At 44.7% G+C, this 14,669-nt stretch overlaps 1 protein-coding gene across 1 annotated transcript in view; it reads right to left on the bottom strand.

Annotated features, from left to right (window-relative positions):
• FHDC1 (FH2 domain containing 1) overlaps positions 1–12,554 on the bottom strand; it is a 49,015-nt gene extending 36,461 nt beyond the window's left edge. The window contains 3 exon segments of the mRNA XM_037897410.2: positions 4,717–4,941; positions 4,943–5,339; positions 12,376–12,554. Coding sequence (XP_037753338.1) covers positions 4,717–4,941; positions 4,943–5,194 — 477 coding nt within the window. The 5' untranslated portion in view covers positions 5,195–5,339; positions 12,376–12,554.
• Between the last annotated feature and the right edge of the window lie 2,115 nt (positions 12,555–14,669).

Genomic DNA, 14,669 nt, shown 5'->3' with positions numbered 1-14,669 from the left:
CAAAATCAAAATTCAACAGAGCCTCAGTAGTCACATTTTCTTATAGGGGCTAGTATATTAGCTCTCACTGCTCTGCATATGATTTTTTACACTCATTGTTCGATTTTTCAATTAAAACTTTTGACCAAGATTTTCCTAAGCAACTTGTAATTTTGGGTTCCTCACTTTTTGTGTGTTCACCTTAAGACTCTTTAAAGGGGGCTTCTTTTCTGAAAAATCCTTGTGAAAGTCTCAAATTTGGCACACACACACACACACACACAAAAATTGCTCTTCACTTTAAAACACTGGCCCTTAACTCTGTACATGGAGCTAATATAACTTCTATTTTTACATACATGTCATTGCACTAAACCTTGTTCTGCATTCCTAACATCCATCCTTCTCCCTGTTAGAGTTTTCCTTTGGTTTTCTTCTTGCCCATGGGCACAGAATAGTAGGATCACAGAAATGTAAGGCTGGAAGACAGCTTGAGGTCAACAAGTCCAGCCCCCTGCACTTCAGCATCTTAGCATGTTTTCGTATGTTGGAGGAATAACAAGAGGCAACCTAATTACTTCAAGTTTTTCGGGAGTCTGCCTCAATCTTCTCTTTGTGTCAGACCTCCCGTATTGGTATCATCTGCAAAGTCTGGTCAACACAATATATGCCAATTCCTCCACATAATTTATAAAGTTACTAAAATTAATGCCAGTTCCAGCACTGACCGCTACTAACAACATTTGATACATCATCTCAATTGGAGAATTTTTTGTGGATTGTAACCATCCCCTCTGCCAAAGCAGATCTCACATGATTTGTTATGACCTTTTCTAGCCAAGTCTCAGGTCTTCTTCTCCACCCTCATCTTCCTTGACCCTTTTGCCTCAAATCCCTCCTCAAAACTCATTTTGCTGGTGAAGCCCACTAACACTCATCACCAGTATCAAGGCAAGCCCCAAGAGAACATACCTCCTTGCAGATCAAACACAATCCAGATTGAGCTCTAGCTAGGTTCTTAACATAATTCGCCTGGATGTTCAGTCTGTCAGCCATTGGCAATCTTATATTGCCAGAACTTTTGGTGACCATGTGGTCACTGGCTGAGTAGTGGCGTTTCTTCGTAAACATGCTTCACAATTCACTGGTCTTCCATCCTAAAACATCCGTACCAAGAAAGCCACTGAAACCAAATTAGTACTGATGGAGGCAACTGCTGGACTATGAATATCCTCATTGCTGATCTTGTTCTGCCACTTAATATGAAAAATCTGATGAAGATGGCAAGATTAAAAAATTCGCTCTTCAGCCTTCCTCAACACCCACATTTCACTGTGGTACAAAAGAGTTGGAATAACTGGTTCTACAGAGCAACAGCTTCAAAGCAAGCTTGATGTGGCAATGTCTCCAAACGCCACTGACAGGACCGGAACTTGGCTGATGCTACATAAGTGTCCACATCTCTCAAACATCCTCCAGCACAGTCTGTGATGCTTCCCAAGTATTTAACAGTTGCCACCTTTGAACCGTTAACCCGTTTGAACAGGTTAATATGGAGTTGGTCACAAACCGGAGCTGGAAGCTGCTTGATTGTAATGGCCAAGGACTTGGTTTTATCCTGATTAATAAACGGACCCCAAGGGCTGAGCTGCTGGGAACAGTGCAGAGGCCAGGCCAATCTTGGCCAATGGGGGGAGGGAGGCAGTGCAAGGAGCTCGGCCAGGCCCTGCCAGACAAGTGGGTCCTGATGGAGCCTGGCCAGGGCAGGCCCTGCTCCCACTATGGCCTGGCTGATTGCACCGCTCCGGAGGGACCAAAGCAATCTCCACCCTAGGACTGGCCCTGGCTGTGCTACCAACTCAGCCCAGCAGACAAGGTCACCTCCCAGCAGAGCCACTGAGTGCGGCTGGGTGGCAGGGCTTGGGGGAGTGGGTCTCTGGGAGGTCTGGCAGGGGGCGCAGGACAGTGAGGGGCAGCGGGCACTGGGCAATGGAGGGTGGGAGAGGTTTCAGTGTTTTGGGGCACTGGGCATAGGGGAGCCTCGGGGGGCACTGTGCAGTTGTGGTTATGGGAACTGGAGGGGGGCACTGGGTGAGAAATGGTAGCGCACAGGGCAACTGCAGTTGTGGTGCTGGGATCTCTGGGCATAGCAGGTCTGGTGGGGTGCTGGGCATAGAGGTCTGTGGGGGAGTCTCCAGGCATAAGGGGTCAGGGGGTGCTGGGTGGGGAAGCAATGTGGCACGGCATAGGCACGCCCCTGAGGGGAAGGGGCACTCTGGCAGCACAGGGCCAAGCAGGCCAGTGTGCATCTGGTAGCAGCCAGTTTGTAAACAGTGCCCCTGCACTGAGCTGGGCGGAATGGGGATGCCCCTGCCGCACTGTGCCCCATTGCTCCCATCCACCCCTCGCTCTGGGGACCGACACCCCCACCCCCTGCACCATGCCTCACCATGCACCAGGCCCTTTGGGGCCCACAAATATGTTTGGTGTGGGCCCACAAAAGGTTTATTCGGCCCTACTTGGCATCCACACCAATAAAAAGGCTGTCATTTATCCATCATATAAAAAAAAAAAAAAAAAAACCAACAACCCACAGTTCTCCACCTATTTGGAATATAAACACCTAAAAAACAGATTTAATCTTCTATCATGGACAGAGCCATGAATTTTTTCTGCACTAAATAATACTGTAGTCTTACAATATTTTATATAGGAGCTGCAATTCCCATTAATGTTAAAAATGAGCTGTAAGACCTCAGCATCTCGGAGGAGATGGGAGAAGATCAAAAAATACTCAAAACACCACATAAGCAGCTATATACCACCTCTAAGCCAAAATGATTCCATTAAAGGCTGCAGTGTTCTCATTTCAAAGAAAGTCTCACGAATCAACATTTTGCTCAACTGGAATCTCTCCTAGGGGCATCATGTTTGTTATTATATTAATGAAAGCTATGAAGTTCTGTTAGAAATTTGAGAAATCATGTTATCTGATACTCATTATCCCATCATTCATGATACTTAATAATCAGAGATCCATTATTCCACTCTTTGCTTGATGTAAAAATTACTCATGGAAGCCTTTAAAGAGCAGCTTTATTTGCTTTTTTTAAAATCATGTGGCCCCCGCAACCTTTTCACAATGAAGTAACCAGATCTCCATTGTTTGTCTATTTCTTTAGTGTTCATAAGAAATTAGTTTCCTTTTTCTAATATCTGCACATTTGTTTAAACTTTATCCTGACACCCCCTTTTCAAGTCTACTGAAGTTACAAATGTATGATGTTTTAAATCAGTTCTAACACCTTTTTAATTTTCCTAACTAAAGTTTGGTACAAAAGCAGATACATTTCCAGCAGTCTCTCTTATTTGGTGCTTGAATTAATATTTGTTCCATTCTTTGGTCCTTTATGCATATTTAACATTTCCTCTCTGTAAATTCCCTTTGCCTACCAGTACTTACATTTGCATTTTTACTTCCAGTTTTGCAGACATTTAATAGAAACACTTCCAAGCCGTTTAGTCCAAAAACACATAGGTTGTTTGTAAGAGTTTAAAAAAAAAAAGAAGAACAAAATAGAAATGCTACTAAGTGGTTCACTGGAAAATGTTTGACTCTAAAGATTCCTTTACAGAGTTGAAGGAAATGCTTTGCTCTCCCCTACCCCACACGACCCCCAAACCAGATTTTCTGTTGCACCAGAAAATGAAACTAGTCTATTTCTATTGCCCAGTATTAAGAAGGTGAACTTGATAAATGGGGAACAACTTAAATTAGTTCTAAAATTAGTAACAGATGCAGTGAGCAAGTCTACACTACTGTGCTATATCAGTACAGCTGCACCACTGTAGCACATCTGGTGAAGACATGTTATGCCAACAAGAGAGTGCTCTCCCGTCAGCATAATTGCTCCATCTCCGTGAGAGGCGGAAACTATTTCGGTGGGAAAGCACATCCCGCTGACATAAAATAGTGTCCTCATCACGCTAAGTGATTTATGTCGCTCAAAGGGGTGTCATTTTCACACCCCTGAGCGACGTAAGTTACATCGACTTAAGTGGTAGCGTAGACCAGCCCTAAGAAAAACATTTGTTGTTTCACTCACATACTTACACGTTCTCCCCTACATTGTCTCCAAATAGTCACATTAAGAACAAAGTTTTGTCTTTTTGCATTTGTGTTAGGATGATTCTTTTATCCTCCTTCAAGATACATCATTTACTTTTGTCCTTCAGAACTACTACTAATGGAACGCTGCCTACTAGATCCCTTTAACAACTCCTTGAAGTGTGTGCTTTCAAAAGTAGCAATTGAAGAGGAAGACAATGACATGGTGCAGTTACGCATATAAAATAATGCGTGTAAATTACTGTATTTGTACTCTTCATGTAATCCATGCCCAGGAATGAAGATTTATCAAGGGCTAGCCAGACAGAATCTACAGTAATCACTGGAGACACATTCTTTCTTCCTCAAATATAATATTTTTTGCTAGTGATCAAATTAAGGGACTTTATTGAGATAACATAACAGAACCAGCCTTTCACGAACAAGTATCTTTAAATAAAAGCATAAATCTAACCGTTTATGCTCTGCAAGTTTTTTGGGTAAAGTGATAAGAAAACATATGGTGAATGGCAGCTGGTCAGATTTCACATCAGTTTCTAAGACATTACAGTGAATAACAGAGAGAGAGAGACAGACACAGCAATGTTGGGCTACTTCTGAATTCTTACCTCTTCTTTAGTATCTTTAAATGATGATTTTGAAGTTCGCCTCCTAGGACCCTGAAGGTTGGTTTCCTCTTGCTGCCCAAAAAGCTCCTCAATTGTTTTTGTGTCAATCTGGAACTGCTGCCGTCTTGCAGCAATAGTCCAGATATTTGTTTTACCGCGGACTTGCTCTTCAGGAATTGTTTTCCAGAAGAAACTCCGCATCCGTTTTTTTTTTGCTGTGGGGGCCATGACCATTTATAAACGGTGGCGGAGCAGGTGGGGTTGGTCCTGGAGGAAGAGGTGGTGGCGGTGGTGGCACCCCAGGTGGTGGAGGTGTAAAACCAGCACCTGTGACTGAACATGGTGGCAGCAACGGCGGTGCTGGAGGAGGCGGTGGCACTTGTTCTGTTGTCGTATCTTCAATCATTAATCCAGTTGCAACTGATATAGCCCCATTTTCTTTATCATTGACCAAGGAGAGACAATTCATAACATGCATTTTAGTCTCTCCTATGAGGAGAGACGTACTTCCCTGGGTCTCCTTGAAACATTGAGCAATGGAGTAGCAATTTGTGTCAGACACTTTCAAACTCTAATCTGCCAGAAGTGAAAACAATGCAGGAGCCCTGAACCATCTTCGCAACCTACAACAAAAAACACAATGGTGAAATTCAGATCAAAGAGACTGGATTTTTTCCCTGGTACAGGTAGCAATGTATTAGTGGGAAATACACAAAATTCAATATAAAACAATCATTAGTCATTTTAAGTTTTAATCTAGATGGGAGATTTTCTGAAAAACAAAGTTCTCTAGGGCCTAATTTTGTAAAATTTATGTACATCCACAATAAAATGTCAGCTAATTATGGGGCATTACATTTAAATAAAATTAAAAACTTTAAATTTAAAGCATTGAGTGCCTCTGGAGAGACCAGAGGTTACTGAAACACCTATTCTGGATTCAATATAATTTCTAAAGAAACAATATTTATCCCAAGCCATTTCAACAAACGGAACACATTCCAACTATTCATTTTAGATTAAAAATATCATTATATAGATTTAAATATGCAGCGTTAGAATGTACTTATATATTGACAAAAGCTCTGCCTGAAGCTTTTTAAATGGCTTCCCCTTCAACAGTGAATCAAGACAATGAATTATCCCAGATTGTTCAACTATGTAGCATACGGCTTTTTTGCCCTAATATTTTTCATACAGTTTTCATTAATAAAGTGTACGGAGTCCCAAAACCCTGGATTCTTAATAAAACTGTGCAATATTTATGGTTACTGACCATAGACATGCATCTTAAAAAAACCTAGCATCTACATTTTGTCATTGTCATTAATGGTCAAGTTACAATACATTTACCAAAATTTACACACTAGAAGAGGGACTGCAGTTTTATTAGGATGTGTCTTTATAATTCACTCAGGTATCTAGATTACTGTAGCTACCTCAAAAAGCACGTCTCACTACAGATCAAAAAAAAGGGGGGGGGGAATATAAAATTGGAATAATAAAATTACATAGCCTAAGCTCTATGTACATGCAAAGCTGAAAATATTTACTTAAGAAAACTTGTATGTCTAGATGAGAATCTGGTAGCTCAACAGGAGCTTTCAAAGTTATTGTGACAACTGCATTTTTTTTTTTTTTATGTTGCCACTGTGGCGGAGCAGATGGTGATGTTGGTGGCAGCAATTTTAAAGCTAGTTAGGTTTTTTTTTTTCAAAGGCACAATTTAAAAGTTTGTCAGGTCACTCGTATTAATGAACGAATTTACACTTTTTAGAGATTTTCCCTGAGAACGCATCAGACTAAAAAGTTTCAAAAACAAGGCCCAACTAAGAATGCTATTGTTTAATCCCTTTACATGTTTACTGGAGGATGTGGTTAAACAGCATTGTAATCAGAGATAGATACTACCAAATTGAGTGGTAGTATCTATTGCACAGGCAAGTTAGATGGAGACTGAGGAAGGAGTACCAGGCAAAGAATGGTAATAGGAAATCTAATAAAAAAGTTACAGCAATGCACTAGGGCAAGACTACTACTAAACAAAAGTTTGTTGATTAATTAGCCCTATCTACTTGGCATTGTTCCTCACATTTGACAGAACGTATACATAATTAACAGCAATTCAGATTACTTAATATTTTGGAACAAAAAATACTGGCAAGGTGGGGGAGGAAAAAGAGACCTTCACCGCTGCCAGATATGAACCATGATAGCATACATTCACAGAGATAAAAAGTTACAGAGACAAGCCATGTGGCAGATCTTCTGCTGATGTAACTTGACATAGCTCCACTGGCTTCAGTGGAAAGTGATAAGACACCAGTCAACTTCACCAGTGCTTTTTGGAATCTTGTGGGCAGCAGCCAACCAGATATTTACTTCAAATTTACTAGTCATATTCATTTCACTCTCTTGAAGTAGTGAAAGTATTCATGAGCGTGGGGAACCCAGAAAATACAGGCTCTGAAGCGTTGAGGAGGATACTTTGATGGAGGAAGGAAAAGAGAGAAAAAGGATCTGAGAAAGAGGTGTTTCAAATTTAAGTCAGCTATCTTCTATATAGAGACTGATAAACTGAACACATCAGGGTTTGTCTCAACTCTCAGAGTGTTACACAAGAAGTGGAAATTTCTAATAAATTCAGATGCATTAGGAAGAACTGGTAAATAATCCTAATCAAACAGTGCTGCTTCATCAATGTCCCAACATTAACCACACGAGAGTAGAACTTCAGATACGTTAAAGCAGCGGTTCTCAATCTTTCCAGACTACTGTACCCCTTTCAGGAGTCTGAGGCCCAAGCCCCGGCACCTGGGATGGATGCATGTAACTTAGCTTCACGGCGGGCCCCCCAGTGGCGTGGGGCCCTGGGCAATTGCTCTGCTTGCCACCCCCTAAACCAGCCCTGCACTTGCGATGCCCCTAAACCTGTCTCATGACCCACCTTGGAGTCGCAACCCCCAGGTTCAGTAACACTGATCTAGGTGAGTTGATATATCCCCTGGAAGACCGCTGTGTACCCCTGGTTGAGAACCACTGGATTAAAGTATTGTGGGGGAAAAAGAGTTCAGCATACAACTTCTAGCTGTTGAGTAAAGCCTTTAGATTTCTTAAAACTTGAGATATTTGATTTTTATATACTACTTATATTCAAGCTAACTTTAATTTTTGGATACTCATAATGCTGTGGAAAACTAATACCTATTATGCATTCATTAAAAGCTCAAAACAGTCTTGGACATTAGAACCTGTTCTATTGAGACAGGAAATGTTGGCAAAAACAGAGCAAAGACTGACCCATCTGAAGAGTGCCATGGGCTTTTACCTTCCTTTTAGAGCATTACTAGAAGTCAGAAAAAAAGGCATTGTTTCCTGTAGATGAAATAGGAAAGTCAAACAGATTGCATTACTAATTAGCACTAAGTTTCATCACTGGGCAAAGCCCTTGAATACACAGCTTTCTATCCCAAAGTAGAATTCTATCAAAAGCACTACACCTCCCCAAATGTTTTGGTCATTTCTAGAAATGGGACCTATGCTAGAGGCCCCAGAGAAACACCCTCACCACACAACTTTGGTTTGAGTTTTGTATCCAAATGTTGAGGCTTGTACCCTATTCTAATCAGTTGAATAGCTATACATAATCCCAAATGAAGCCTCTTATTCCCCCGACCTGCAGGACTGTTGCAACAGCTGTTACACGCTTTACAGAGGAGGATAGGAGATGGATGGTCCAAAAAGGAAGTGAATCATACATTCTATTGCCTTTCCTTGGGGGAATTAACAGGGAACAAAAGAGTCTCCTCTCCACTTCTGTAAGATTAAGCCCATAAGTAGAACAGGGGGAAAAGCCCAGGGAGTAATGGTAAACCTAATAATAGAGACCATTTTAAACCCACCCATGCAGCTTTGGATGATGGCAACAGTGATAAACTTAATTTTTTCCCATAACCGGGATGGAGGGGGGAAAAGAAGTCTGGAATGAATGTGTGAAAGGAAAACTACAAAACACACACAAGCATTCAGCTATTGTTTTTCCACAGATAAGCACAGTCAAGTAGAGGAGGTCACCTGCTCTTAACAGAAGCATAAAGTACCCTAGTTACTAGGCTGAGATACAGAGGAATGTCAAAATTCCTCTCTCAAAGAATCAGTTTGTGGATGCACCATAATACTAGCCACTAATGTGGGTGGGTGGGGGAAGAGATAAACAAGCAGACTGCGACACTGTCTGCACAGCTTATTGGTGGCAGCAGGTGTCCCCTAGCCCTTGCAAGAAGTAGAGGGAGGGACGACAGCAATTCCCACTCATAACTAGGGAGCAAGTCCCACTTCAAAATACACTGGGAGTAGGTTAGTGCCCTAAACACTTAATCTGATAAAATTCAACTGGAGTTGAAATTTTAGAAGGAAGGATAGAAGGGGAGAAGACAGGAGATCAACACTCAAAGACTTCCAACATTATAATCTGCATCCAAATCAGTCTGAGCAGCAAAACGGTTTTAAAGTGATGCCTTTAGTACATTTAAGAATGTTCATATTTACACTGCTGTACACATATTGAATACTATCAGACCTGCAGATCATACTTTTCAAAAGAAAGGAACACCAAATATTTTAATTAAATGGAGCATTTTATTTTTGTCTCACTCATGATTTTATTGTACAGAATTTCACCCATAACCATTCTTCAAAGATGGAGAGCAATAAGGAGCTTTTCCCCAGTTCAGAAGACAAGCATTCTAAAAAATGTTGTTTCCCAACCAAAGTAACTGCCATTTGAAAGAGACACAAAATATTATATTTGCATACACAAATTAACAAGTGAAATGTTCAGTGTACAGTGACTTTTAGAAATTCATATTTGTTCCCTTTAGTCCATACCTCCTGTTCTCTACCAAATATATTTCTCTGTAAAATATCTCCCAAACTCACACTAAAACAGCACTGCCTTTGAGTGCTCACACACCACAAACCTGACCACAATACTTAGATGTCTGGATCTCAACAATAGCTTTACAAAGAAGTAAATGGAGCAACTAGTTGCTAACCACAGTTACAGCAACAGAAAACACTGGCATGTATAGCTAGAAATCCAACCTGCCACAAGAAGAAAGGCTCATATTAATCACAACAGCTTAGAAGATGACCATTGAACACATCCTGAGAAAATTCTCATCTGAAACATAACCCTTAAAAGTATGACTGAAAAAGACAAGGCCTCTTTTAGTTCAGTGCATGAGTAAAACAGACAATAAAGACAATGGCCACCAGACAAAATGAAGACATTATAGTTTTAAAAGCTAGCCTTTTGATTCCAAAGATACTTTTAGAAGGTGGTAGAAGAGGGAGTGTTAATATTTGATTTCTGATTGGGAAAAATAAGCCAAAAAGGTTTGTCCTCTATGCAGATAAAAAGGCATGTGTGTGTGTACACACAGAGCTGCCTTAGAGGACCACCCAAGGGGCAGTAAAAAATTGATTACTTACAGGTCGGTCTTTAACTGAAGGTCGAACTACATGTTCCTGGAGACCTCGGGACACTTTATCAGAGTGGTTTAAACCTGAGGTTTGGTTTTGGAGGTAGGCTGCTTGCCCGGCTAGATTCTGTCCTGCGCACACACACTTATACGGGAAATAGCAGTGACTTGATTCAGGTAATTACAGCAAGTGTATCCCGTCGGGTGATTCCTCCTCCTCCTCCTCCTCGATCAGCTGCAGCCCAGAGAGGAAAGGGTTAAGCCCCCTTCCTTACCTCATTCTCCCAGCTTCCGCTGGCTTCTCTGGGCGGATCCTGAGAGAGGCAATTAAAGAAACCCTACTGAGAGCCCAAGTTTGCCGACTGTGTTCAGTCCCGGGGCGAGGGTGAGGTGAGGTGGGGCGGGCTGCGGCGCGGCGCGGCGCGTCCCCTCCCTCCGCCCAGGGGGATGCTGCCTGAGCTCCCCTCCACAACAAGTGCGGCAGCTGGAAGAAAACCCGGCGGCCAGCAGCTGCGCCCTTCCTCACACCCAGCAAGCGCCCTCTCCTCGCAACCCCCCCTTCCTCCGCTCCTGCCCGGCTCAGGGCACCTCTCCTCTTGCCCCAGCCGCCTCCCATCCAGGGACCCCGCCCTTGCTGTCGCCTCTCGCAGCTCTGCGCTCTCCCACCGCCTGCGCAAGGAGCGGGGCGCCCTGGGCCGGGTGCAGCACGGCCGCCTGCCCCCACTTCCCGCACGGCCCGCGGCTGGGCAGCGCCGCCGCACCTGGCGGGAGGGCGGGAAGCCCCGCCGGATCTATGGCAAGCCCTCCCTGTTGTTTCGCCATTCCGCCCAGAGGGGACAGGGGGCTGCCTCTCCATGCCCTAAACTGATCTCATCCCCAGAGCCCCCGCAGCAGCAGGAGGGATTCCTCCCCCGGCAGGCTACAGCCGCCGCCTCTCTCCCCTCTAGCCTCGCGCACTGCCCTGGCTCCTAGGCTGCGAACTCAGCCCGTCCCATCCTCCCCCATTTCACCCGGGAGCAGAAAGACTCGCAACCATGGCTGCGGCTCAGCAAACGACAGCATTTCCAGCATCAATCACTGAGGGAGGGCGTGAAGAGAAACACGCCCGCGTGAAAGCTCGAGCAGACCACGACGCAATCAGGGGCCCATCAATACGTGTCTCGTTCTGCAGCTGAGGGGGGAGGGCTGTACCCTCCTCCCATTTCTTCAACTTCAGGGGACTCACGGTGGCGCACAATTGCAGATGAAGCCCAGGCGACCAAGATCGCTCCCCACAAGGCAAGGGTGCGGCATGGACCTGCCTTTATTTTTAATGTCCTTCCCCCCTCTGAAGTTGAAGATACTGAGTAGGGAGTTAAGCAAGCAGTAAATATACGATCCGGTGCAAGGAACCAGGCTGCGTACAGAAAAACAGCATTTCAGACTCCTGGAAAGTCACAGTGACACAGGTGCTAGAACTAGGGGTGCTGCAGCACCCCTGCCTTGAAGTGATTTCCATCCTATACAAGGTTTACAGTTTGGGTCAGTGGCTCTCAGGACCCCCACTGTACAAATTGTTCCAAAGCCCCTGCACAGTGGTGCAAATATTTAATGTTTTTATATGGTGAGGCCCTTGGAAAAGACAGACCCGGCATCTACATTACAATGAGATTGTCTTGGTGTTGAAGATTGTTCCTCTTCTTTCCAGGGAGAAAAATCGATTTTAATTTGCAGTAGAAGGAAGGGGGATTTTAATGGCTGTGTTATTACTTCTTGTTAATCCTGCGGCAAGAGAAGCGAGGTCTCACTGCTCCCGAGCCCAAGCCCGACACTTCATCACCCAGCCAGGCGCGAGCACTCCCAGGGGAGCCCCAGCAGCTCAGGTCCAGATGATCTGCTAATGCACAGGCCGGCCGGAAGGCTGGGCAAAGCCACCGCGAAAGCAATGAAGAATTGGAACAAACCGGCGACAGGGTCCCAACCTCGCTCAGCAAAAGCACGGAAGAGAAGGCGGCTCGCGCGACAACTCTTCATAACGCAGCCTTCCCTTGGCCCCTCGTGTCAGTGCCCCAGTGGTGGGGAACTGCATTGTGAATAACACCCATGTCCATAACAACATACATGATCCACTCACACGCAGGCTTCGGTCGCGCTATTCACATGTCACAGCCTTGCTCCCGCTTTCAGGGCCACTTACCTTTTCTGCCTCCAGCCGCACGGATCCCCCCGCGGCCCCTCTCCCCCTCCGCAGGGGCCCGGTGAATGCGCTCTGCCTCTTCTCTCCCACACCCCACTGCCTTGGTCTGCCGCTGGGCTCTTCCCCGGGAATCCGGGAGAATGCCACCACCTCCGCCCATCTCACTGCAGCCGGGACCAGGCAGCAGGAAGAAGGAGGTAACACGCAGGCGCAGCACTAGGCGGGGCTGCCTCAGGTGACAATGCTACCCTCGTCTCTCCAGCAAAGGGACAGGAAAGCCGGGTGGTTTTAAATTTTCCCTCCACTCCCTGAGCAACATCAGGCTCCCACTGAAGTCCGTGGTGAAACTCTCCCCTGACTTCAGTAGTACAGCGTCAGGCCCATGCTTTGCACTTGCACCTGTAGTTCTTCTATCCTAGGCGCTATTGCTTTGGACAGAAGGACAGGAAGGAATAATGACACAAAGGTTGTGGTTTGGCCTAAACCAATGTCATTTACAGGGAAAGGACACTCCTCACACACCGAGGCCCCCATCCTGCAAACACCTATGTAGCTGCTTAACTTCAGGTACCGGAGTAGTTCCTCTGTTGCAGTGGGATTGCTCAGGTGCCTAATTAAACAAGTGTGTAAGTGTTTGCTGGATGGCATGGCCAGTTTATTGAAACTATTCACAGAATGAAGAAAGAGACGGGACCCCTTTGGTTCTGTTCAGAAAGGGACTTCTGTTTATGTGCTTGGGATTTTTATGAAACTTCTATCATTTTCCCACTCTGGCCTTCGAAAACTTCTCCATGTCTACTGATTTCTGTGGGGTTAAAAGATGTCTTCTTATTTTTCTCCATAAATGTTGCTGTTTGCAAAATTCAAATATCTGCAGATACAGCAGTCTGGAGGGGATTGCATCTAAATTTTCTAATAAATGATCATGAAGAACTGTTGGTCATTCACTTGAGACAAAATAATACAATGTATTACAAACAGTGGGAAATAAATGGGTTGTGTCTTTGGATATCTAATTGGTAATTTTGAATAATGATATAGGTCCTAATACTACAAAAATAATGCACATTCTTAACTTTATGTAGTGGGACTAATGGCGTAATCCAATGAGATCAATGGTACAATGCTTAATGTATACAATTAAACACTTGCTTCTTTGTAGGACTGGGGCATTTGTCTAAATAAATTCCTCTGTGACAGCACGTGACAGGGTCATCTCTACTGACCTAAGTGTAGTACTGACTACTGGTCAATCCACCTTGCCCCCGTCATAGCTCTGTGTCTACACTACGAAATTAGGTCAAATTTATAGAAGTCAATTTTTTAGAAAGCTTTCAGAGTAACAGCCGTGTTAGTCTGTATTCGCAAAAAGAAAAGGAGTACTTGTGGCACCTTAGAGACTAACCAATTTATTTGAGCATGATGCATCCGATAAAGTGAGCTGTAGCTCACGAAAGCTCATGCTCAAATAAATTGGTTAGTCTCTAAGGTGCCACAAGTACTCCTTTTCTTTTTTTAGAAAGCAACTTTATACAGTCGATTGTGCGTGTCCCCACTAAGCGCATTAAGTCAGTGGAGTGCGGCCATAGTACCAAGGCTAGCATCGACTTTTGGAGCATTGCACTGTGGGTAGCTATCCCACAGTTCCCACAATCTCTGCCGCCCATTGGAATTCTGGGTTGAGCTCCCAATGCCTGATGGGGCAAAAACATTGTCACGGGTGGTTTTGGGTACATGTCGTCAGTCGCCCCTCCCTCCATGAAAGCAACGGCAGACAATCATTTTGCTCCTTTTTCCATGCGGGCACCATACTGCTTTCAGCAGACGGTGCAGTAGGTCTGCAAACCGTTGTCAACAAACAACCGCTTCCGCTGCCACTCTGCTCTCCTGGTGCTATGAATCCACCTCGCAGGTCCTAGTCTATATGACCGTCGTCATCCGCCGCTTCTGCTGCAACTCTGCTCGGCTGCTCTTGTCTCGCCATACCACGGCAAGCGTGCAGCCCACTTAGCTGTTGTGTCCTGGCAGCAGACGGTGCAGTAGGTCTGCAAAACTGATCATCCAACCACCGTTTCCCCTGCAACTCTGCTCTCCTGCAGACGCCATATCACGGCAAGCGGCGCAGTGACGAGAGTGATGAGGACATGGACACAGACTTTTCTCAAAGCACAGGCCCTGGCAATTTGGCCATCCTGGTGGCAATGGGGCAGTCTCATGCCATGGAATGCCGATTCTGGGCCCGGGAAACAAGCACAGACTGGTGGGACTGCACAGTGTTGCAGGTCTGGGATGAT

The sequence above is a fragment of the Chelonia mydas genome, chromosome 4 (genome assembly GCF_015237465.2).
Source record: "Chelonia mydas isolate rCheMyd1 chromosome 4, rCheMyd1.pri.v2, whole genome shotgun sequence".
Lineage (NCBI taxonomy): Eukaryota > Metazoa > Chordata > Testudines > Cheloniidae > Chelonia > Chelonia mydas.
Note: the sequence above shows the minus strand (reverse complement) of the source record. Positions and strands in the feature narration are given on the sequence as shown.